Source organism: Manduca sexta, chromosome 28 (genome assembly GCF_014839805.1).
Source record: "Manduca sexta isolate Smith_Timp_Sample1 chromosome 28, JHU_Msex_v1.0, whole genome shotgun sequence".
Lineage (NCBI taxonomy): Eukaryota > Metazoa > Arthropoda > Insecta > Lepidoptera > Sphingidae > Manduca > Manduca sexta.
In genome coordinates this window covers 4,552,507-4,578,355 of record NC_051142.1, presented here as the reverse complement: position 1 = coordinate 4,578,355, position 25,849 = coordinate 4,552,507, and the positions used below count along the sequence as shown (strand labels likewise).

At 40.0% G+C, this 25,849-nt stretch overlaps 1 protein-coding gene and 1 pseudogene across 1 annotated transcript in view; one reads left to right on the top strand and one right to left on the bottom strand.

Moving 5' to 3' along the window:
- The window catches only part of LOC115453099 (probable E3 ubiquitin-protein ligase HERC2), a 51,039-nt gene that overhangs the window by 11,012 nt on the left and 14,178 nt on the right, over positions 1 to 25,849 (bottom strand). The window contains 54 exon segments of the mRNA XM_037444225.1: positions 96 to 252; positions 435 to 532; positions 818 to 985; positions 1,367 to 1,519; positions 1,693 to 1,828; positions 1,984 to 2,103; positions 2,340 to 2,492; positions 2,724 to 2,863; positions 3,139 to 3,373; positions 4,315 to 4,470; positions 4,628 to 4,746; positions 4,822 to 4,945; positions 5,074 to 5,304; positions 5,440 to 5,601; positions 5,740 to 5,895; positions 5,977 to 6,078; positions 6,306 to 6,425; positions 6,601 to 6,831; positions 6,957 to 7,111; positions 7,193 to 7,288; positions 7,373 to 7,544; positions 7,677 to 7,745; positions 7,897 to 8,129; positions 8,356 to 8,457; positions 8,563 to 8,667; positions 9,052 to 9,216; positions 9,713 to 9,838; positions 10,233 to 10,374; positions 10,607 to 10,758; positions 11,000 to 11,093; positions 11,381 to 11,532; positions 11,665 to 11,851; positions 11,950 to 12,068; positions 12,255 to 12,521; positions 12,660 to 12,843; positions 12,972 to 13,111; positions 13,186 to 13,352; positions 13,561 to 13,928; positions 14,345 to 14,469; positions 14,641 to 15,209; positions 15,316 to 15,488; positions 15,628 to 15,746; positions 15,930 to 16,106; positions 16,734 to 16,926; positions 17,131 to 17,301; positions 18,297 to 18,534; positions 18,703 to 18,805; positions 18,808 to 18,918; positions 19,349 to 19,490; positions 19,492 to 19,547; positions 19,873 to 20,014; positions 20,160 to 20,233; positions 20,311 to 20,399; positions 20,675 to 20,819. Of these exon segments, the coding sequence (XP_037300122.1) occupies positions 96 to 252; positions 435 to 532; positions 818 to 985; positions 1,367 to 1,519; positions 1,693 to 1,828; positions 1,984 to 2,103; positions 2,340 to 2,492; positions 2,724 to 2,863; positions 3,139 to 3,373; positions 4,315 to 4,470; positions 4,628 to 4,746; positions 4,822 to 4,945; positions 5,074 to 5,304; positions 5,440 to 5,601; positions 5,740 to 5,895; positions 5,977 to 6,078; positions 6,306 to 6,425; positions 6,601 to 6,831; positions 6,957 to 7,111; positions 7,193 to 7,288; positions 7,373 to 7,544; positions 7,677 to 7,745; positions 7,897 to 8,129; positions 8,356 to 8,457; positions 8,563 to 8,667; positions 9,052 to 9,216; positions 9,713 to 9,838; positions 10,233 to 10,374; positions 10,607 to 10,758; positions 11,000 to 11,093; positions 11,381 to 11,532; positions 11,665 to 11,851; positions 11,950 to 12,068; positions 12,255 to 12,521; positions 12,660 to 12,843; positions 12,972 to 13,111; positions 13,186 to 13,352; positions 13,561 to 13,928; positions 14,345 to 14,469; positions 14,641 to 15,209; positions 15,316 to 15,488; positions 15,628 to 15,746; positions 15,930 to 16,106; positions 16,734 to 16,926; positions 17,131 to 17,301; positions 18,297 to 18,534; positions 18,703 to 18,805; positions 18,808 to 18,918; positions 19,349 to 19,490; positions 19,492 to 19,547; positions 19,873 to 20,014; positions 20,160 to 20,233; positions 20,311 to 20,399; positions 20,675 to 20,819 (8,583 nt within the window).
- LOC119190912 lies at positions 21,518 to 25,511 on the top strand (annotated as a pseudogene).

Here is a 25,849-nt window from a genome sequence, read left to right as displayed (position 1 = left end):
AAGTAAAGTGAAGCCTAAAGAAAATGTCGACCGGCAAGAGATAAATACATCTCCATATAGTCAAAAAATTATTGTTTCCTATTTATATTACTTACACAAAGTGGGCATCTGTGCGCATATGGCCAATGCTTGAGCCAACCGCGGCGCCAGTTGGTGATCGTTCGATATAGCTGTCAGCAGCGGCCCGTCTAGTAGACGCCACGCGAGTTCTACCGAGGGACACGATAAGACGTAGCGGTCGGAGCCATTATCCTGCGAAAAATGCAACCACCATGGTGATATGCGACATAACTAGAAAACCTTAATCTGAATGAATTCAAATTTGCATATAGAAGTGTGTGGTGGCACATAAACACAATAAGCATTAAAACACATTTAAAAATACTTAGTAAGGTTTTATTATATTGAAGAATGGCAAAAGATCAGACACTTACAGAAACAGCGTGTGATTGCATTACGGGGTGAGCAGTGAACCTCCAACCCCAACCATTAACTGAACCATCGCTCGTAAACCGCCAACGCAATTCGTCACCTAAACGCACAAAACTGTCATGAAATAAAAAAGTAAAGTAAAACACTTTTTTATGAAATTCAAGTTCTTATATAAAACATAGACTTTTATTCACTTTACACATTTTAAAACAACATTACAAATACAAAGCTAAAACGTTGACACAATCATTATTTAGGACTATGTAATGTAGTTAGATATAACCTCTTAAAACATGTCAGCTATTGCATAGGTAGATAGGAGTAATATACACAACAGATAAACAAAAAAAATATTTGACTGTATAGTGACGTCACAATACAGTACCATTGACAATGATCTCCTGTGCCCAATCAGAGGGCTCGCGTCCCGAGCGCGTGGCGAGCACGCGGCCCGTGCTGTCCGATATCGTCAGCGGGTCGTTGCGCCGCTCCGTCGAGCAGCCTTGTTCGAACACCACGCGCAGGGACGAAGCACCGGGGATCTTTACCACACCTAGTTTACATTCGATTTACATGTTTTGATATGCCTGTTGCTTTTAGATCATCTTGTGGCAAAAATGATTAAATTTACTATTAATTCGTAATTTTATTCGTATCTTTTGAGTATACACGAGGCATATCCTGACATTGAAATCTGAATTTTTAACTTGTTAATCATTAGGGTGTTGAAATAATAATGTGGTCGACTGCTGTAGGTCGGTTATTTTATCTATTCAGGTGAGTTACATAACATATAAAAAGGTTAAAATCAAGAGTTTGACAAGTAATAAGGAGTATTTACAAATTAAAAACTTGAACAACATGAATTAGACACACATTTAGTACCAAATTGATATTGCACGCTACAATGCCATATTCGATAGTTCGTTCATACCCGAGATGTCGGTATCATCGGCATAAGGATGTGGGCTGTCGACGGTGACGGGCTGCGGCGGCGCGCGCCCCCCGCCCGCCGCCGCCTCCTCGAGCTCACACACGCACACCTCCACCACCATGTCCGCCACAGCAGGCTTACTCGCGCAGAGAGCTGGTCACAACAGATTCATGTTATCAGAGTTTGAAATTAATTTTAAACGTACCAGTAACCTTATAGATTATTGGGTGTTTTATTGATAACGCTACTGTAAAGGCAGTGTTGTGTCATTTGTTTTTGAAAATTTCTATAAAGACAATTATAGTATGTCGGACGTAGCTGCTTACCCATTAAAACATCAGTGATAATTTTGACAGCATTGTTTGCATCTGGAATTCTTCCCGCAGCAGCTAATTTAAGCAGATCTACCAATGCTCTGGCATCCGACTCGCCGAGTTGCGACGTGAAGTCATCTAAAACCAACTGCAAAAAAAAGTAAATACGTAATCACATTCGTTAATAAATTCTACAAATTTTACATTGTATGGACTTTAAATTTAGTAACGCAATGTCAAAATGACCCTGCATATCGATTTTAAAATAATAAATTAATGCAATAAAGTGATACTTTTTATTACCTTGGGAGCTTCCGCTTGTTGTACGGTCATAGTAGCGGCCGCCACGGACACTGCACTCGACGACATGACCGCAGAGTGTCGGGACGATATCGAACCACTGAGCGGACTACTCGCTCCACTCTATAAACAAATTGAAATTGGTCAATATAACACAGCGCATTCATTTGCACCTGCAAGTGTAGGACAGAAAGCCTGAATATTTTATGTCACTAGGACTAGTAACTGTTCGTTTCAAGAAGTACCCAAAACCATCAGACCAATTTTACCTAAGCAACAAAAGTAGTACCTCAAAAATTACTATCAATCTTTAAGTTATCCATTCAGCACTCAAACAAAAATATATCTTATTTCCTTACAGGTAAAGTAGCTCTATCTGCCGGTGCTTCTCCTCCTCCAGTACGGGCGTCGCCTTCGCCATCTTCGTCCTCAGTGTCGATACCGGCAGACACGGGCGCAGCAGCAGAACACACTTCGTGAGCACGAAGAGCCTCCACTAATAAGCTGCGGGCCTGATACATATTTTTTGTATGCTTTTAAATACTATACTGACAATATTATGCAAATAAACATATTTTCATGTGCTTTGAGAACTGTGATATCGATGATCATCAGCTTTATCATTCATACAGCTTAAATTAATATTACAACGTATTTGTGTTACAAATTTAAACATGCGGTTAACGCTTCAACATTAATACTATATACGACTATAGTACGGTACGTATATGATAATAGCTTACTTGCGAAATGTGTAGCGCCAGCAGAATCAATGACAGCGCATGTTGGACCGCTACAGGTGGCTCTAGAGACAGAGTCGCAGCGGCTAACGATGGCCTGGGACTTTGAGGTTCTTCTACTGTAGTCTCTTCTGAATATAAACCTATTAAAAAGTAATATTTTTATGGGCGATAAATGTATCTGGTGTATCGATAAAATATTACCTCGACTTGACACTTTGCGGAGTTTTGCACTACCAGTTATGTTTTTGCCCACCGGCGCAGTGCCACAATATTAAAGGTAAATAGTCGTATTTATTTCGAATAATATGTGACAATGACATAAATTAAATCACAGATAACATTAACTTATATTTCACTCATTCTACTTCATGCTAAATTTAATGAGCTTCAAATTATAATGAGGCCATTATCTTACCCAAGCTCTGCGCTCCCAGCGGGTCCTTGAGCGTGGGGAAGGGCAGCGGCGAGGCGGCGGGCGCGGCGGCGCCGGGCGGCAGCGCGGGCGGGCGCAGCGCCCAGGCGGCGGAGTGCGAGGAGCCGGCCGCGGCGCGCTGCACGCCCTCCACGCCGGCCACCAGCGCCGGCCGCCGGTTCACGCACGTCGTGCCGTTTCCTTGCTGGCCGTGGTCGTTGTCGCCCCACGCCCATACCTTACAAAATGGTTGATCTGATAATGTTGGAAGCTAGTAATATAATCATACTACTAACAAGGTTTTATAGGTTTAATATGAAATCTCTGCTTTGGTCTTACTATAGAACAGTGGCGGCTCATCCGAAAGAGCGCTGGTGCAGTGCACTCCCACGAAAATTACGTACTTATATAATTTAATAATTTATATATATTTAAAATACATAAGATCCTTACATTACATTCTTTATATTTTACTATGCCTATAAAAAGTTTATTATATTACCTATATAGGTACATGTAGCGTCAATTTGTAACGAGTGGAGCGCCAGCGATTGTGCTCGTATGAAACGAAGTTTAGTACGACTCTTAGTACTGTATTCAATGAGTGCGAAAGAGAGAAATCGACTCGGGCTGACGCATGAAACAAAAAATATCGTATGAGAAATTAGCGTAATCTGGAGCGCCGCTCACGCGTCACTCAGTTGTCGGTCAGCCGCGCCGCGCGCCGAGTGGATATGCTACTTATGCGCAGTTGTCGTTCTTATGTATACAAACAACCTCAAGCAAGCTCGTCGACTTCGTCAGTTAATTCGCAGTTTTTTTTAAAATAAGTATTAAAAAATAGTTTGTGTGCGATATTTTGTGTTAAAATGGAACAATAAAGTATATCTTTTATAAAACAGTCTGAAAAGAAATGCGTCTAAATACAAATAAAATAAATAGTAAGCTCTAGTTTTTCAATTATTTTTTTGTGAACCCCCATCAAAAAATTTCACGAGCCGCCTCTGCTATAGAAATATAATAATAATAATGATAAGGTTTATAAATGTATTGCTAAAGTATGATGTTCCATCAAAATAATTCCCAAAGTATCTAATGAGTGCCAAAGAAATTTTGCATCAAAATACTTTATTTACATCACAGTTATTTAAACTATAACAGTAAACATAGTACACTAGCCTGGTTTTCACTCGTGACAGCAAGGCAGTGTAACGCGCCCACAGCAACATGTATGACGCGACGTCCCCGCAACGCTTCCACAATAGTCGGGCGTCGGACGTGGGCGTCACAACCATGGCCTAGACGGAAATAGTCACCTTTGCCCCATGTCCAAACCTACAATATTAAATCATTCTATAATAAAAAAAATAGTGTTAACTATAAATACAATTGTAAGTATTGTGTCAATTATTTTTTATATAATTTTAATTGCGTGATGGTGAAATAATGAAGACACAAGTTTTTACACTCTTTGTTTGATGATGAATATTACCTCTCCATCTCTCGTCAAAGCTAGACTAAATTGGGCACCACATTCTACTTGGATAACTCCAAGAGTATTCAATCTCTCTATATTCATCGGCACCGCACACCCGTCGGATCCACCGCGACCTGGTATGAAATACAAATTATAACTTATCACATCAATATTTATATAAAAAATAAAATAAATGGAATAGCAACTACCTAATTTTCCGAAATCCCCGTCGCCCCAAGAAAACACCTTCCCACATGCTGTTAAAGCCAACGTCTGTGCGTCTCGGGATCCGCACGCAACTTGTATAACTCGAAAACTGCTCAACGCTTCTACCTAAAGAAAAAAATACTTTCTTATTTATATTCCAGATTCTATGGATAAGTCGTGACCTGAACCGCACAGCTAGATTACATTATCCAATACTATTTGTTGTGAGAAACTTAGCACTAACATTTACTAACCATTTTCGGAGCCAGCTGCGTGGTATCATCTCCGTGTCCGAGCCTGCCGTACTCGCCGAGCCCCCAGGTGTAGAGGTGTCCGCGCGCAGTGACGCACGCGCTGTGCGCAGACCCGCACGCTATGCCCACGACGCGCTCGCCAGACAAAGCCTCTATGAGCCGCGGCATTTCTAGCGTTATTCGATTACCGTGGCCCAGTTTACCATCTTCACCTTCACCCCATGAGTAAACCTATAAATATGTATATAATATGAATTCTTAACAATGTGTTTCCATGTATCAGCTTATTTGCACCAATTTATAATATGAATATATTCAAAGATTTACTTTCACAGCATAGGTATACACGCGCTATGTAATACTTACCTTCCCATCAGCGGTGAGCGCAAGCGCATGCTTCCCGCCAGAGTGCACGGCGACGCGGCGCACGAGCACATGCGAGAGGTATGGGTTGGCACGCGGCGTCGACACGTTGTTGCTGTGACCGAGGCCTAGCCGACCGTTGGTGCCCTCACCGCAGGCATAAAGCTTAGGAATTTCAAAGTTTTAATAAAAATATATTTCATTATTACAACAATTCAAAGTTTGGTGTACTAGTAAAATTAAATTATTTATATTAGATTAAAAAACACAATTGTAATTTAAAAAAAAAATGTTGATTCTTACTTTTCCGTCATGGGAGACTATGAATAATGTTTTGGAGCCACCGGCTATGTGTACAGGTCGTAGTGAGCTGAGACCGGGAGAGAATACCGGCACCTTAACTTTAGAGCCTTTCACACCGCCTAGTTGATCCTTGTCGTTCAAACCCCATACATACACCTAGAATTTCAGTAACAATATGTGAATTCATGGTAAATTTCTTAAGTCGATGTCTATGCCAGTTACTTTTAAGTGGCTTACTTTGGGGCAATCAGTAGGTAACGTCGGAGGATTATTTTCAGTGGCTACTGAACCCGTTGCATTATCTTTCTCCATCCAATCTTCGGCGACAAAGTTCATACTCTGTAACATTATAATTCGTTAATTTCATAATTTATTCCAACAATGCTACTAAATTTAAGAACCCACAATCACTATAATGATAGAAAATATGTCAAAGTTGATGATTTTTTTTATACATTTCTGTATCATAAACTGTGCAATGAATTTATTGATAATTGAAATAATATGATTTTACCGAATTCTATTACGGAAACAGAACAGTGAGAAAAAACTGGTGTATCACTTACCTGTAAAACTTCTGTGTATAGCGGGTTTGGTCTAAAACCAGTTATGTATAAACCGTGGACACGGCAGTCCGCGTTCACGTTACGGTTTTGTTTTATGCTGATCTCTATGCATGGATAGTACTGTAAAATAAAACAATACTTTTAAGGACTTGTTTAAATAAAATGTTAATCGGTAGAACTACAGGCTTTGTAAAGCCAAGATTTCCTTAAGTCATAAAGTGATATCACAGAGACATACAAAAGGAAAATTTCATTTTACGTCTTTATCATAGCACATAATGGATTGTTAACATACCTGTTTGCAATCAGCGAGCAAATGTATCTGCGCGAGATGCGCTGGCGGGCGGTCTCGGGCGTGCGGCGCAGCGGGAGCGGCGGGCGCGGCGGCGAGCGGCGCCAGTGCGGCGTCATCGAAGCCGGCGCCCGCGCGCACCGACAGCGTGCCCGCCGCGTGCGCGCCGCCCGCCACGCCTAGTCCGAGCCGCCGCACGCGCACGCCGCTGCGCATCTCCAGCCGAATCCAATGCTGCCACAAATAATACCGACTTACATTTTGTCACAATTGACGTTTCATTTAAACCTATTTTTAGGAAACTCGCTATTAATACATAATTTATTTAGTTGAGATGTTAGTTAGTTTCCACAAGTTACCTGTCCAGAGCCACTAGCACTTTGCCAATAAGTATGCGGCTGCGAGTCCAACAAGCGCCTGGCGCCAGCACCAGGTCGACATGAGGACACACGAACAGCGCGCACCGCACCTCGCCATCCTACCACTGTCCCACCGGCACTCTCTCCCCATTCGGCTGTATAACAGTACTCGAGTAAGTATAAATATTATTACTGATTGTAAAAATAATTTTATATAGATCACTCAAACTACTTACATTGATCAGTGACTAGTTCCATTTCGCTAACTTGCCCAGTCCAACCAGGTTGTTGTGGGAAATCTACTGTCAAGTCGCGTCCATTGCTTGAAATCGCTGTAAATATTAGAAAGAACCCAATTATATATAAAGTTTTAGTGTTGTCGCTTCGAAATAATATTCTTTAACATATACGTGTACCAGTGACGGTGCCGACGCTGGTATGGTCGATGCAGCCCCACTTGTATCGCGGCTGTGTGACTGCGGCGCGCACGCGCACGCGGTCTCCGGGCGCGAAGGGCGGCGCGCCCGACACCACCTCCGCGTGCACGGCGCGCACGCCCGCCACGCGACCCAGCCCGCGCCACTCCACCTGCGAGATGGATATAAAATTCTAGCCTCGATTTTCAAATATATAAAAATAATGTTCATGAAACATATTTCAGAAACAGAATATGCAATCCATGCAGCTAAAATCTAATCATCGTAAAACAATACTACTTACGTGTAAAAATACATTCTGTTTGATATCTCGTTCTATCTTTTGCACTTGACCAACATCGCCTAGCGCCACCTGAAATTATACACACTAGTAAAATCACCCACTTTTTCTATTATCTACCTGTTAAACATAAGTGGTTAATTGCCATCGGAATCAAAATATATTCAATACGCTATAAAAAGAAAACCCTATATCTATTATTACACGAAAATCATAGACTTACGCCCTCATAAGCCTTGCAACACCGTACAGTCATCCCGGGGCTGATGACCTCTGATAAATACTGCGCGTATTCGTCTTCGGACGCGAAACAGCTGCGCCAACGGTACGGAGTCTGCTTCTTCTCTTGCTTAGAAGAGTGAGGTTTTATCTCGTACACGGTGTCGTCCATGCCTTGCTGAGGTAGTTCTAATAAATATGCGACTAGAGATTCCACGGACGGCAGACTGGTACCACCTGGTGGAATAAAGATTATGTTTTATTATTTGAAAGTAAAATCATGCAGCCAAAATATTGTGTTGTCCAACAATAACTCCTCTAAAGTCATACATATTTAGATCAGGCAATTAGTATACATATTCGTCAACCGTAGATCCAAAATAAAATCGTGAGGTAATAATCGCATTAAAAAAAAACTCCCGTGATTTCAATGTTTATTATAATTAAAATACCATTAGCGTACCCAACGCTTGTATAGCTCCATACACAGCGTGCCTGGAAAAACCCATCTCAATAACCTGTTGTACTTGTGAAGAATTCGCCCACGTATTGAGGTCTTTTCGAGCTAAAAAAAACAGAAAACAATTGTAGTACTCTATAGAAACTTCTAAATGCAATATTAATTATATAGAAAGAATTATTTTTATTGAATATCGATTTTTTTACTTACACAAAGAAGCTGTGCTTGTCGATGGTCCCATAGACATCTGCATGACATTGCTTTTGTCTATGCATATTGGTATGTCGGGTGGAGACTCATGTTCTTTTTCATCGCCTGAAAATTGTACAACTAATTTATATTTGTATATTCAAACACCTTCTTAATACCTTAAATTTTCTATTCGATGCTACCATTGGTAATCTAAAAAAAAGTTGTACGATACGATATAAGTAAACTTGTATCTTAATAGAATATACACAAACTATGACGTGTACAATATCTTATAATTTCAAGGAGACGGAGTATATTATTCTGTTCAATTGTAATTCTGGCGATAACTATAATTCAAACGACCTAAACGTAATGTGTCTGAAATGTCACATTGTTACGATTTTGAACTTAAAACCTGTAGTTTCGGTAGTTACAAGATACTGGCAGTACACCGTCGATATTACATCTTAGAATTATTCTAAATATATTAAAAAAAAAATACGTTACCATTAACATGTCCGGCCAATTGCTGTACAATAGTGAGGGCCGCTGCGGCGAGTTCTTTAGGACTGTGTGAAGCGGAGAGCGGGCTTGGTCGCGTGGCTAGAGCTAATAACCGACGGAACAACGTCCCTTCTGTGCCTAAACACGTCGCTGCCCTGTCGGTAGTGGCTGTCAAAAATATATAATAAGTAAATCTAAATTATCTTAAAATAATTACATATTTATTGCACAATAACACAGATGTTTCTCTTGATATGAAATATTACTGAGCGGTAAGAGTTAGTGTGTGAATGATTACTTAAGTTAGATATTTTGCTAACTCGCTATTACCAATGTTCTTTGTTATATTTTTTGCACTAATTAAATTATATTTATCACATATTTTTTTTAATAAACAACAACAATACAGGAAGATAAATAAAAGGCGAATCCATAATTTATTGTCTTTTAAAATTTTTACTAACATGAAAATTTTAAATCTTATTTTTAGCATATAAGTAAAAATTAATATAGGATCTTGTCATAATGAGCCAGAGATTTGTTAATTTTTCAATGAATGCAGTCATATTTAAATCATTCAGTTCACAAAATCGTTTTTAGGGAGGGTATAAACATCGATATAACTTATTTTTAAATAACAGTTATTTAAAATTGACACACAAACCTGTACCATCCGGAGGTTGCAACAGCACTTTTCTCAATCGTGTTCTAGTTGTCAGCAGTCCACGCACAGCGCACAGGGTTAACAATTCCATCTGTTGTTTCCTAAGTCCATACACATCGATTTCAGCTGCAAAAACAAAATTATAAATTAAAGTTAGCCCTAAAGGGATATTAGTTTTTTCTATTCTGTATCAACTCGGAAACTGGAATTTGTGCCCAATATGGCGATTGAGACGATAGGCTCGCTGCCTATCCCAACATGGGACGATAACAAACGGCGGAAATTGTATGCACCAGTTGCACCTCTCCCTACCGTTTTGGGGATAAAAGGCGTGTGTGACTGTGTTAATTTTCACCTCAAACCCTTTACCACTTTGGATACAAACCCACCACCCGAGCAATAGGCATTTTAAAGTTATGAATTCACACAAATATTATAATGGTGTTTTTGCGGATTGTAATTCACGGGAGGATCGGAGGACATCATATTCTAATACAGTACCGAGTGTGTAACATGTTACCGGGTAAGTGGTGCGGGTGCATGGGCGAGGCGTGCGGGCCGGCGCCGAGCAGCGCGGCGCACACTCGCAGCGCGCTCTCGCCGCCGCCCAGCGGCTGCGCGAGACGCTCGCATTCCGCGCTTTGTATGCCGCTTAGCTCAGTCTGCGGACACGACGTATACTTTATACTACCATCTATATACAATGCTTTACTTACCAAATAAATTTACTATGTAAAGGACATTTCATTTAGTTGTTTTAAAACATTGCCATAAAATTAAAAGATTTTAGAAAACTTAAAAAAAGAACGCTAATTTGTATAGATTAAAATACAGCACATATTTGTATAACTAAATATATTTAAGATAGTTCTTAATAAAATGATGTTATACTACCTTTGTAGTTGTGCCGTCTTCGTGTACTAGCGTTATTTTAGCTCTCGGTGACAACTGAGTGACGATCGCGTTCCGCGGCGGTGAGCCGGCGGTTACTTTCTGACCAATTCTTATGCGCCACTCTACACCACCCACCACTCCCAAAGCACCAGCTGAAGATAAAACAATATTTAATGGTCTAATGTGGGTATATGATAAATACTGATAGCGAGCGCAAGAAAAAATATAGATAAAAGGTAACCCAATTTCTTATAATACTTACGTTAACAGTCAACGAAAGTAAATGCAATTTACAGATACTTAAAAGTGGGTAGCTTATTTACAATCGAAAAATTCTGAAATTATTTATAAGTGCAAACAGCTAGATCTCCTATAATACCTATAAATATTTACCTATAAGACAAGTCTCCAACGAGGGTGGAGATGGTTTTATCGTCTGTGTTATATCCTGACTTGTGTGCGGCCACCAGTGCCAGTCGCTCGTAACCTAGTGGATAACAATCATAAATTATATTTATCATATAATATGGACATTACTCGACTAATTCTGTACTGCGAGAGTGGTACCAAACATGATGTAACTACGAAAATCATAACTGGCGTGAAATAACAGGTTCTAATAAGAAACATGAAGCAAAGACTTTAAACACAGATAAAACGTTTTACCATTTTCAATTCTAGGCTTACAATACTAAGACAAAGGAAGGGTAACACACCCACATTTGCACATGTCAGTCCCATGTAGAGTTTATAGAGTGCAAAAAGCAAGGTTACCAGCTGCGCCGCCAGCTGCAGCTTGTCGAGCAGCAGCGCGGTGATGGGCGCGTGCCACTGCGGCGCGGCGTGCAGCTGCCGCACCAGCTGCACCAGCGCGCCGCACGTCGCGCCCGTGTAGCTCGCCGTCGCCGGCGCGCGCCACCTGTTGTCTACGGACGTTGCAAACATTTCAGATCAACTATACCAACCACTCAAACAGTGACTAGTAATTTTGATATAAATTTTTCTTCTAAAATCTAGAAAATAGTCATACTAAAAATATTGAGTAACTTCTCACTTACCGATTTCCTCTTCGTCAGTACCGGGTGTGAGCACATTGTGATGCGGCCGCAGCGCCGGGTCCCACGGATGCGTCTCGAGCCACAAACGTCCGATCAACGCTAGGAGTTGCGCACCCACCGTCCTTCGCCACTCCACATGGCCACTGTGTTCTACGAGAACACGGCGAAGTAACCATAGTGACTGAATCTGTGGAACAGAAGTGTCGATTCATGCATTTTCGTTACTATTTGTAGATTTTTAAAATTTAAAACAAGGATCAGTAGGATTAAACTCTTAGGACTTACTTGCAAATAAATGAGATCTTGAGTGACTGGTTTTTCCGTAGCAGATATAATACTGTAGCAAAGTTCGAACCACGAGTCTGTACAGAGCGATATTCGCATCTCAGGGCTCTGGGCGCTCGCTACAAAAAAAAAAAAAATATTTACACAAGTACAAATTAAAGGCTTTTTAATTGTATTTCATAGAATACATTTTTATTTATTTGCTTTCTATGTAAATTCCATTATACAATGCATGCCCTATTGTACGTATAATAATCACCGCAATAAAGGGAAAAAATGTAGGTCAGAGAATATGGAACACTAACCTCTAAGCAAAGCGAGAGCAGTGTGATAGTTGGCGGAAAATGCGGTAGGCGGCGGCGTTGAGAGCGCATGCGCCAATGCCAGCAGGCGACGCTGCAGCGCGGCGACGTTGCGTCGTGCCACTGAGCCCGTCGCACTCGCCACGTTCGCGAACGTGAGCGCACCACCCGCGCCCCCCGCGCCGCCCGCGCCCGCACACAGCGCGCGGATAGCGCACGTGCACGCCGCGCGCACTTCGTTCACTGGCCAGCCCTCGATGCATATATCCGCTACCATGTGAAATACATTATCAAATATCGTACAATTATATTCAATTTTAGCAAACACTTTATAATATGTATATATATTTGTAAGTTATTATGAACTTCAATATATAATTTCATTAAAAATATAAATGTTTACATTACCAGGACCCTGCACTGTTTCGTCAACAGAAGGTGGTGGAGACGGAGAGCGTGCCAATTTGAGGTCATATTTCCCCTCCTTCCCCATGCGGTATGAGTTGGTCCCGCCCGCGTCCCACGCTACACGAACCCATCCGTCTTCTCCTAGTTCACCGATCACGCGACCTTCTCCGCCCGGTACTCCATCCTATCAAAGAAGTAAATATTTGCTATAAAAAAATTAAGCTAACTTATCGAATTTGAATAGTGTAGTAAAAGAAAACTATTTTGTTTCAACGGAATAAATATTGTACCAAATAATTATAACAAACGTACCTGATCCCCCCACTTCCAATCCTTTCCCCTAACCACACGTGTTCCAATCTTCATTAAAGAAGCCAGTTCAGGACCGGACAATGAAGCTCCTCGAGCGCGCGCTCCGAGTCGCTCGTCCTCATAAATGATAAGGCACTCCGCTACAAAGCAAATGAAAAACCAATCATACATATTTAAAGGTAAATTTTAAATCGAATTGAGTTATTTAACTTACGTTTGGACTTTAATCCACTGCAGATTAAAGATGAGTACTGTGACGTATCACCACCTATTTGCTTCAACAGTGTTAAACAAGTACTCAATGCTCCGCCATTTATTAGCTGCTCTAGCTCAGGGCCTTGACTTCCTTCCACTAACAGAGACAGCAAAGTTATCAGGAACCTAAAATAATACGTTGATCATTGTCAGGCTAATAGAATGATGAGTATTTTTTTTTTCATAAATCCCTCAAATATGATTGTTTATTCTGACTACAGTAGCACTTTTCACGCACAAAAAAGACCCTTCTTTTCTTTTATTCTATATAAAAAAAATATTATGTAAGTAGATATTACAAAAGTATACTAGCTAAAAGAAGTTAGTATTTTACCTCGCTCTAGAAGGTCTATTCAGCAACGCATGCGCACCATAGTTAGCACTCATCTTCGATGGCAGCGGTTGATGCTGCTCCCCTTCAGCGACTCTCGCTTTCAACTCGATTAGAACAAATTCCATCAACTGCGATCTTTCTAGAAGCACCATATATTTGGAGTAGGGTAACACTGACTCAATGCCCTTTAGAGGTAACGTTAATGGTATTGTAGGTTTAAGAGGTACTTGTGGAACGGATTCCGCCATGGAAGCTCCGAGCATACCGACCAGGGCAGCATACTTTATGCTCTCTGACATTGTTTGCGATGAATGTAGTATACAGTTTATCATGCTGTATCCGTTCTTTCTTATTTCTACTCTTTGCACCTGTAAATTAAATTTCAATGTTGTAATTGATCGTAAATGTATACCAGTAATAAAAAGTTACAATGTGATAGTGTTGTTTAAAATATTAGCTATACTAAAATTTTAAACTAATAAATAGATATTTAAATTAAACTATTTTACGAATTTTATCGCGGTTTTAATATTTTACTTTTATCCCGAAGTTTCGAAGACTTTGCAGCCTTCATGGTCACGGGGGGGACTGAGGTGTTGTTCATCCGTAAAGTCAGAGTAACAATATTTACTTACATTTTATGTATATTTACTTACATATAAAACTTTTTTAATTTTTTTAGCTGCTGGTGGTCCTATCATCGAAATAGTTTAATTTAAAGGTCTAACATTCGCGTAAACTTAAGAAATCATAATAAATAGATAGCATTAAGTAAAAACTATACCTGACAATACAAGGCTCTTCTTAAAATATCAATATCACAGGGTTCTTCAGTCATGACAAAGTCAATTATAGCTATTGTCAGGCCTTGCTGCTCCTGAGTCACTTCTTCAAGCAGCCAATATAAGTCTACAAGCAAAATCACCAAAAATCGAACAATGGTTAGATTCATTTGAAATACTGCAAGAACATATGATAATGTAACAATAATTTTATTACAAGAACCTATACTATGTCTGACAAAATAAAGAATATATTAGTGATAATAAAATAAATATGAATAGTATGAGTAATAATTACCTTTTTCCTCACACGCAAGTCGCGACACCCAAGCGTTGACAAACTTATTTCTTTCGGAATTGTCATCGTCTTTCTCCTCGTCCGCCATAATGAGATCATTCTTCAAATCATCCGCTAACAGAATCACTTGTTTCTCACTCTCCATCGATTCTTTCAATATCGAGTTGTCAGTCATATCGTTTATCGAGCTAATCGATATCTCGTTCGTAGGAGTTTTATCGTCATTCTCCTTGTCTATATCATCCCTTTCCATAACTCTCTCTGCGCGCCCTTCGTTCCGCATGTCGTCATAATTCGAAGCGTTTTTTAAGTCTTTGTCTAACGGTTTATCTTTGGTTTTCAGTTTCAGTTTAATCTGCAGCTCTCTGGGGTCGCCGGAGCCATCTATCTGTCCTCTAGATGGTTCGATCACAATACTGGGCGTGATGTCTTCCGGTGTCTTGCTGGATGTATTGGCGATGGATGACTTGATAAGAAGCGCATCACCCTGCAGAAGGCTTCCTGTCGCTTTGAGCATGCTTTTGCTGAGACTGTTTTGCCTGTTGCGTAAGTCTTTGGTCGTTTCGAAACTGTGAAATAATCGTGCACAATATGAGTATCCTTATTCGGTGATCAGAGATAAACACTGAAAGTGCCTCTAGTGCACTTACAATTATGAAAAGGAAAGTAAATTACCATTTATTAAAGCTAGGCGTCTTGGAAACCCGCATGACTTTTTGGAATATCTTCTTTGCGGTGGGAGGGCGGCGGGACGGTGGACGCGTCCGTAACGCAGACACTGCCGGAGAAATCGCCGCTCGGACTTCGTGTAAAAGGAACCTGGCACGTTCTAGCGGCGCTGCGCATACCTTTATATGGAAATAGGGTACAGCTATTATCTTGAAGGATGTGTTGGGGCTTAAGTAAAAAGTATAAATCAATATACGTTCAATCAAGATTAAGCCCGCTGAAAAAGTTTGATCCCGTAGTTGATAGTATCGTACACACCTCTTTATAACCACGAGAGAGTTGCTGCCTGGTTCTCATCAATGTCCACTTGCTTTGTTGAACTGCTTTGACGATCTCAGACATCGCAGGAGATAACTTCACTTCACCCTTTTGCATCTCTAGAATTATAAATAGATGCCACAATTTTAAATAGAAAACTTTATTCGGTTTCATAAAATTAAGAATCGACTACATCTTGGAAAGTTTTTTTGAACTCCAAGTTACTATCAGGTGAGCTCTTCATAGGTAAGTAAAGAAATAATGATTATAGAAATACATTTGTAATGTTTTCCGATACTTGCCAGCAGTGGCGGTGGCTAGGGCGTGTTCCTTCAACCCCGCGTGATACAATAGAGCTGCTAGTAACGCCCTTCTCAGTTCTTCTAGAGGATGCTCCGGTGGAAAGTGAGGGGCGCATCCCTCACGTCGCTCGCATGCCCACCACAAATGCAACGCTAGGGGATCCTAAAAACAAACAGCTAGATATTTTTGCGAAGGAAATAATATGATCTGACCTATATCTAAGTATTTTATGCGTTCGGAGTACAGTTTGATATCATAAGAATATAAGTATGTACAAAAGTAATTTTAATGTAGAAATTTAAATTTCATTTTATGGTTGTTTTAATAAAGATAATCATGCAGTTTTTATCATCCATTATTATTTTGGAAGTCCCGTTTCTCTGCGATGTTAAAATAGACCACATGAACGGAAAGACAGGATTCGATGATCGATCTAAGATCCTGTTCAAATTGAAAATATTTTCAATAGATGGCGCCACAACGAAAGTAAACCGCACTATGGTTTACACGACGCCGCAAAATACCAACATCAAGTGTAGACATGAAAATATTGTGTTTATGGGTTATCAAGGTGATCACTTACCATTAGGATTGTTTTTGAACCTTGCATGTCACGCGTGCATGAGGAACTGTATTATGGATCCTTTTAATGTTAATCAATACTTGTATGATGTGGGTGATTGAAGAGTGACTACCACATTTAACCTCATGAGGTTCCAACGTGGTGCGTTATCGCACATATGGATACAAAAAACTCATATAATAAAAACCATTCGCAAAACATTAATTTACATACGTGCAACTTGGCTCTGCGAGCGCGTGCAGCAGCGCATCGGCACGCGCATGCGCGGTGGCGTGTCGGGGCGGCGCGCGAGGGGCGCGGGTTGCACGCGACGGCTGCAGCGGAGCCTCGCTCGCAGGACTGTTACCGCCTGTCGAGGACCCGCTGCGAGCCTCGGCCTTCTCCTCCTCGAATGGGTTCGTTAATTGTGTCTCCTGCGAGTGCAAATATGTTATTACTAATTATATAACGAAGGTACCAAAATTATTTGCTTTTCAAATCTATTCGAGTAGATGCTAGCCTAGTTTCGGAATCTAGAAGCATTTAATTCTGTAGGTATTAAAAGTATAAAGGTAGTTGCGGGCCTTAAATAAATTGCATTACATTGATTATATCCTTGTATACAAACTATACAATACCTGTAATCCCCCTCGTAAGAACACAGCAGCTGCGTAGGGCGCGGCGTCTTTCTCCGCTTGTTGCACAGGGAGTGAGCGCGCAAGTCGGGTGCCACATTGCGACAACCCTAACGCCAATTGGAACGCGCTTGATGACAATATGTGGTACGCACGTAGACTAGATATACTCTCCTAGAATTATTAATAATGTTTCTATAAGTCTTCTGCAAGTATTCGTTATTCAAAAAAAATATATAAAAAAATACAAAACGTTATACAAACTAAATCTGCTGGTGGTAAGATATATTTTATATCCGCCCAGATGGTGACCACCAATGAACGTTTTACAAATAGACGCGTCATACACTAACAAAATTGCACATAAAAACAGCGCAGTATTCACTATAGTCATAGCCCTAGCGGCTCGCATTGCTACGGCCCGAGAGGGCCCGAGTTTGCCCGAGTGGGCCCGAGCGTTGACCTCCCCGTCGCTATGACAGTCGAATAAAATGCATTTATTAGTTAAAAAATAAGTTAAATAGTCTATACTTATTACTAACGTATAAAATGAAACGTTTTTTTCATTCACGGTTGGAGTATAATTTGTACATCGTCTAAAAACACACTAAGGCATTTTATTTATAGAAATACAAAAAGTTAGTAAGCCGACTAGCCGCGACAGTGGGTGGAGCTTGACTAAGTGAATGTCGGGCAATTACCTTGCTTTCGTCTTGCCAGTATTGAGCTCGGACAACGTATCTATGTAATAAAAACATCTTAGGCGACCACTGTAAAATCCGCTGTAAAGTGGCCCAGGTAAGTGTGTCGCGTTCCGGGATCAGCCTGTGTATATCTGGTTAAAACAGGCCGGCATAATTGTGTCGACTACCGAAGGGTAATCATCTCTTGTCAGTCGACATTCTATTGGGCCCACTCCACATACCATCAGGTGCAGTGGGGTTACTTTGCCGTGCACAAGTAGAAATAAAAAAAAATTGCCAACTCCATGATAGCGATTTAAACCTGCGAAACGGGACACATCCAGTTTGGAAAATAATAAAAACAAGTGTTGTACTAATTTAACCTCTGTTTACGAGCTTTACTATTGTATTTAGGCATAAGATTTAACATACCACATGCCCGAATTAGTACTTCTCCAAGTTTAGAATGTTAGTAAAATTACTCACTTTACACTTGTGGCTATATATCTGATCGGCGTACATCCCGACGCACTTCTCGGTGAGCTGCGACATGTACGCGGCGTGCGGCGCCACGCTCAGAGCGACCGTCGCGTCACAGCCTCGCATTTTGCGCACCAGCTCCGTGGTTGTCGCGTCGTCACACTCGAAATGTTCGACGTCAAAAACGTAACCAGCTATTATAATCCAGGAACCGCCTTCTTTTGTATGATTTTGAAGATCGCATCTAGCAAATTATGACTTATAGTTAGGTAAAAATTAAATAATTTCTCGTGCGATTTGTTTGAACATTTTTAGTGCATCGTCTTAATTCATAAAAGGCGACGTGAATAATGATTTAAATACACAGATAAGTTATTAGTAATAAGATTGCTTATCCATAGTAATAACTCACTTGCGTATGACAGTGTTGTTCAGTTGGTTCCGTTTGGAGACGAGTCCAGGCCAGCCCAGCATGTCCGCGTCGAGCCGGGCGGCGGAAGGCAGCGCGCGTGCTGCTCGTCGCAGGCGCGCGCCACGCGCACCAGCGCGGTCGTGCACTCCGCCAGCGCGTTCGGGGACCGCGCCGAGCACGCGCACACCCACGCGCTCAGCTCGCTTATTACACGACCTGGGTGAAAAGTGTGTCAGAAAATAGTTAACGGGTAGTTCCTTTCGTTGACAATTACAATCAAAGTTACTAACATTTTATCTTATTATTGACGTTTGTGTTGTAGTAACTCTTAAAGGTTTTTTAAATTTAGCGACCTTTGTGTTATAGTAATACTTATAGTCCTTTTATACGAAGTTACTTTCATGAAAAACTGTCAGTAAATGTTGAAGCAAGTTACTCGGATAATATAAATTCCGAACTGATCCGTCACCCATGACATATTCTCTTGTTTTTTGCTTTTCTCTATTAATAACGAATAATTTTGATAAATCATGTTACGAAAGTAAACATGCCCTGAAGATCGCATCCATAAAGCATACTATGCAGTAGAAAATGAAATCTAGGTTGAATTTATTAATTCGGTGCATGTACGATTGATGATACATACCAACAATATCCGTAGCTATAAGATCACAGAGCGTCACGAGCTGCGCGTCGTCCGCCCGGTGCAGCGCGCGGCAGAAGGCGCCGAGCGTGGAGTGCACGTGGTCGGCGAGCAGTTGCGCGTAGTGCGCGAGCAGTGCGCGCATCGCCGGTGCGCGTGCTGCGCCCGCCGCGACACCACATCGCCTCGCAGAATAGTAACCCGCAAACCAACATACCATCTCGCATAATAGTATAATTCAGAAAATTACAATTTTATTGTAAAAAGCTCTTTAATGTCTACTTTTTTCTGTGCATATTACTTCGATGTGATATCAATACACTACTTCAAGCATGTTGCAAAAAGGATTGGGCTTTGTTGTTATAATGCGCTGCATACGAGGTTAATGTACTGGAGATATCATCAAGGGATAGAAACTTATACCAAATATGTCCCTCTCTCCCAATTGCTCTATTTCCTTGACTCTCTTCCCGGAACATCAACAAAAAATTTCCTATTTACTCTATTGGCATATGAAAAAGATTACCTTTGGAAACGCGTCAGAAGATCACAGCTTGGGCTTACGGTGTCCTGTCCCTTAGGGTCGTCGGTTTTGCTTGTGTCGCCGTGGATTATTGCATTTATGTGCATTTGTGTTTGACAGCTCGTGTTTTGAATCAAATGTTTCACCTGTTTCACAAGAAATCTTTAAGTATTATAATAAAATCATACACAAATATAAAAAAAATAGATATCATATTTTGATTTAAATACGAAAATAAGTATCCTGATAGTAGATTAAAATATTAGCAAGAGAGTTTGTATTCTTACGCACCAGATGCATGAGAGGTACAGAAGCTCCCTTGTCCGTCGTTGTAGCGTTACTTAACTGATACTCTTCGGTGTAGGCTACAAGATAACAATATAATTAATGAAACGATAATATTAATGTGACATGGACTAATAATAACGAATAACTATCTTACCTGAAACCACATCCAAATCAGTTTCATCACCAGATTTCATAGGTGGAGGACCCCTTTGGCCCGTGATTATGTCAACTTGATCGTAATCACTGAAAATTATGTTTCAAAGTATTAGCGACGACAAATCATTTACTACCCTATGATGCCCCTATCTACGGTTTCTTGATGAATCGTACACTATTTGTGTGATAATTAAAATACTAATAAAACTTGTATTGTCCAAAACCTTGGTGAAATTAACTTGATGATACATAGCACATAGAGTGTCCCTGAGTCCTATATTTCCTGTAATCATGGTAACTGTTACACCAGTAGGCAGACGGCGCGATGAGCAAGAACTAGTGTGTATAAACAGAAGACTCACGCATCTAATAGTAAATGATTGTAAGCGTCCGTCGCGTGCGATTGCAATGCGTTACGTAGTGCGTCCCGCAGCCCGCCGCCGCCGAGCAGCGACCACACCAGGAGCTCGGTCATGAACCGCGCGCCAGTACTCGCGGGCACGGAACCTGGTGGGGAATACCATCTCAGTATATTACAGATCTAAAATTATGTTTGTAAATGTAGACGAAGGCACCCATTACACCATTTCTTTATTATAATTTATCTATTCTTTTTTGTTGTTTAATATTTTGTTCTCCACAGAACTAATGCTAATGTAAATTTTTATTTATTACATTTTCTTATCGTTTTATCTTTATTTTTTCATATATCATTAGGCCAAAAAATCTCTCATATAAGTGTGACTATGTTTGCCTATGTGGTTAATAAAGATTTTAATTTATTTAAGTTTATTAAATTTATATTATGATTTTGACTAATAGTTGTGTTACATTCCATGAAGCTACAATACATTGCGACCGTTCGTACAAGGCAACTTTAAATCCTAATTGCGTCAAAAGATGGCGCCACAACAATAATAGATCTCGTTATGGTTTACACGACGCCACGCTTACAGGGAATATCCAGCGTATCTGTCGTTGTAAAGCGAATCCCGCCTTTTTACATCAGGAATTTTTATAGTACCTCGCATGTAATGCATGTATGAGTGTGGTATTTATATAATAAGAAGTTATATAATTTTATGTTATAACCTTTTTGGTGTTTTGGTTCTTTATGAAAAAGAAATAGATTGTCAGTAGTTATGAAATTGGTTCTCAATAAAATGGCTTTTCCTTGCGTATTTTAATAATTTGTATTAAAAATATTACAATTGGCGACGAGGATACTTACCCTTTGCGTGATTTAAAAAAAGTAACAATTATGTCGAAAATTATTGGAAATTTAAATAGTTTTGATCACAAGGAAAATGACTGGAAGATTTTTTTTGGCAAATTGAATAATTTTATTAAGTTGAACTGTATTAAAATGAAAATTGGTGTGTTATTCTCTTAACTCATCTCTCGGATGAGTCATATCGGCTTGTACAAAACCTCGTTCATCCAAGACAAGTCGAAGAAGTATCGTGGGATGAGTTGATTAAGTTATTGGACGGCCATTTCACTCCAAAACGCTCAACGTTTGCTGATAGAGCAAAATTTTATGACGCAACCAGAAATGATGGTGAGAGTCTAGAAGATTGGGCAGCGCGCTTACGAGGACTAGCAATATACTGCGACTTTGGAACGGAGTTGGAGACGCTTTTGCGTGATAAATTTATTCTTGGGCTTAAAATGGGACCAGAAAGAAATCGTTTATTTGAACAAGATTTAAAATCGCTAACGCTCTCTAAAGCGTTAGAAATAGCTCAACAGGTTTCATGTGCTCGCGCTGCGCGTGCTTCTGTTGGTGTCATAGAGCAGCCGGTCAAGCAGGAGCATGTGTATCGAGCTGGTGAGCGTCAAGCATACAAGGTGCAAACTACGTCGCGGTCGTCAACAGACATTCGATGTTTTGTTTGCGGAATGAAGAATCATCTTGCAGACAAATGCCGTTTTAAAGACTACCGTTGTATTAGTTGTGGTGAAAAAGGTCACCTGAAGAAAATGTGTAGCGTTAGGAAGAATAAAGTTCTTCTAAACAATGTAGTTGCTATGGGAGACCACAATAACGTTTGTAAGGAATGCGATTTGTTTAATGTGAGGTACGTAAACTATGACCCTTTGAAAGTTGACATAATTATTAATTATAAAACGTTTTCAATGGAGCTAGATTGTGGTTCCGGTCGTAGTGTTATGTCTGAAGAATTTTATGTGCAAAATTTTAAAAATGTCGTTTATTACCGTCTGACATTGTATTTTGTCTGTACACTAAACACAAGGTCACACCTCTTGGACATTTTTCTTGCGAGGTTGAATACAATAATTTAATACGATTAATTACATTTTATGTAATCAAAGAAGGCGGTCCTCCTTTATTAGGTCGTGATTTTATGTCAATGTTTAATATGAGTTTAGTGTGTGTGTCGGATAATAATAATATTTTAAATGTTAAGCCAAATATTAATGAGGTGCAGCAGATTCTTGACGATTTTCCAGAGATTTGGAAGGATGAACTTGGGTGTTTTAATAAATTTGAAGTCGATTTACATTTGAAGGAAAATGCCGTGCCCAAATTTTTAAGGCACGCCCTATACCATTTGCCCTTAAGAATAAGGTGGAGGAGGAGTTGGATAGGCTAGTTAACGCAGGGATTTTAGTTCCAGTACAATTTTCTGAATTTGCAACTCCGATAGTACCGGTTTTGAAGGACAATGGGACGGTTAAAATAGCCGGTGATTTTTCTTGTACATTAAATAAGGTATTAAAATTGATAAATATCCATTGCCCTCATATACAAGAAGTTTTTGCTAAAATAGGAGGTGGGCAGCATTATTCTAAGCTTGACTTAAGCAACGCTTATAATCAGTTTTGTCTTTCTAAATCCTCTCAGGAGCTTACAACTATTAATACGCCCAAAGGTCTTTTTAAATACACGCGTCTAGTGTATGGTCTCGCTAACGCTCCGGCTATATTTCAACGAGCAATAGAAACGTTAGTTGCCGGCATTGACGGTGTTTCTTGTTGGTATGATGACATATGTTTAACTGCTCCCAATCGTAGTTTACATTTGGCTAGGCTCCGAGAGTTATTATACCGGTTGAACGAAGCCGGTTTGAAGCTTCGTAAAGATAAGTGCGCTCTGTTCCAGGAGAGTGTCACGTACCTAGGTTATGTCATAGATAAGAACGGTCTTAAAACTTGCCCGAAAAGGTGGAAGCGATTTTGAAAGCCCCTACACCCAGTAATACAACAGAATTAAGAAGATTTCTTGGCGTAGTTAATTACTATAGGAATTTCATTAAAAACGCGTCGTCATTGTTACACCCTCTTCACGAGCTATTGAAGGAAGGTGAAAAATGGTGCTGGGAGAATCGCCATAGTCGGGCGCTCGAAGCTATACGTATTGAGCTCACGTCGGACCGTGTGTTAGCTCATTTCGATCCTCAAGCACCACTGTTGCTCACAGTAGACGCTGGGCCGGCCGGGTTAGGCGCAGTTTTAGCACATTTAACTCCTGAAGGTTTTGAAAGGCCAATTGCATTTGGTTCTCGTTCATTAACATCTAGCGAAAAGAATTATAGCCAAATTCAGAAGGAGGCCACTGCGATTATTTATGGTGTAAAACATTTTCATCAATATTTGTACGGACGGCAAGTTCCTTTTATTCTTAAAACTGATCATAAACCTCTACTTTCAATTTTTGGACAGAAAAACGGCATTTCTGTAACGGCCGCCCTTAGACTTCAACGATATGCGATAATATTATCAGCGTATAATTATACAGTTCAATATATAAGTAACCAAAATAATTTAGTTGCAGATTATTTTTCTAGAGCACCGGTACCTCATAGTGGGACTGAATTTTCGAATAATATCGAGGAGTCCCATATTCCATTTTTATTTATGAATGCAACCACAGAGCCAGTTTCTTTTGAACGGATTAAGCACGCCACTGTGCACGATAAGGTTTTGCAAATCGTGATTAATTATATGAATCGTGGTTGGCCACGTAAAATAACGTGTACAAGACTTAAGCCTTATTTTATGCATAAGTCAGATTTAGAGGTTATTAAGGGTTGTCTTTTTCGAGGGCATAGGATTGTAATTCCTTGTATTTATCGCGAAACAATTCTTCAAGATTTGCATTCTGCACATTTTGGAATAGTGAAAACTAAAAATATTGCGCGTAGTAGGATGTGGTGGCCAGGTATAGACCGCGATATAGAGCGTCTCGTGGGGAGTTGCAGATCGTGCTGTGCGCTGCTGAGCGCACCGCCGCGAGCGCTGCCCGCGCCCTGGCCGCGTCCGTCGGCGCCCTGGCACCGTATACACATAGACTACATGACTGTAGGCCAAACGGTATATCTTGTTATTATAGACGCTTTTAGTAAATGGCTAGAATGCATTAATATGAACTGCGGCACCTCAACAAGCGCATTGATTGTGAAATTAAAGGATATATTTTCGATTTTGGAATTCCAAATGTTATTGTATCCGACAACGATATTAAGATATCTTCCTCCGAATTTCAGATTTTCTGTAAAAATAATGGCATTATATATTTAAACTCTCCTATATATCATCCTTCTAGCAATGGTCAAGCAGAAAACTCAGTTAGGACGTGTAAAAAGATGTTGAAATGCATTTTTAACATTAAGGAAAATATTTCTCAGCGCCAGATACATGATGAACTAATTGGTTTTTTATTTGAATATCGTAATACACCTCACTGTGCCACTGGAGTTACACCAGCTGAATTAATGTTTGGCCGAAAATTAAGATCTAGGTTAGATATGGTATTACCACAACAAAAGGAAAATTACCAGGAGTCTGTTAATAATGTAAACAGTCTTAACAAAGCGAGATGTTTTAGCATTGGTGAGACCGTGTGGGTGCAGTGGTTTTCTGGTCGAAGAGTTAAATGGGTTAAGGGAAGGATAACTGATAAAATAGGGAAGAGAATGTTTAAAATTTATTTTGATAAATTTAATACATGCTGTGTTAGGCATTTAGATCAAATTAGGAAGTGTATCCAAAATTGTAATAACACTAGTAATCTAGATGATGAAAACAGTTCAGTAGATTCATTGAGCATTCATTCTGATTTAGCACAAAAGCCTGTGACGACCATGCAGGACAATCCTGTGAATTCTGAAAGGGAAGGGGAAGAAGATGGTGACAAATGGGAGGAGGCTAGGGAAAATGTTGCAGATATGGATAGCGTAACATCTGATAAACCAGAGTCTAAGAGTCCTTCCAAAGTAGTTTTAGTGCCAGATGAATCAGTCTCCAAGAGTCCTTCTGAGAATATACATTCTGAACCGGATGATCAAATGGACGATAATATTGGGGCTCTTGGGCGGACACTTAGACCAAAGCGTAATGTAGATTACAAGAAATTTTATTTTATTACTTAATTATATTTGTGCTATTGTGATGTTACAGTTCTAAAATTAATGAGGAAGGAATGTGGTATTTATATAATAAGAAGTTATATAATTTTATGTTATAACCTTTTTGGTGTTTTGGTTCTTTATGAAAAAGAAATAGATTGTCAG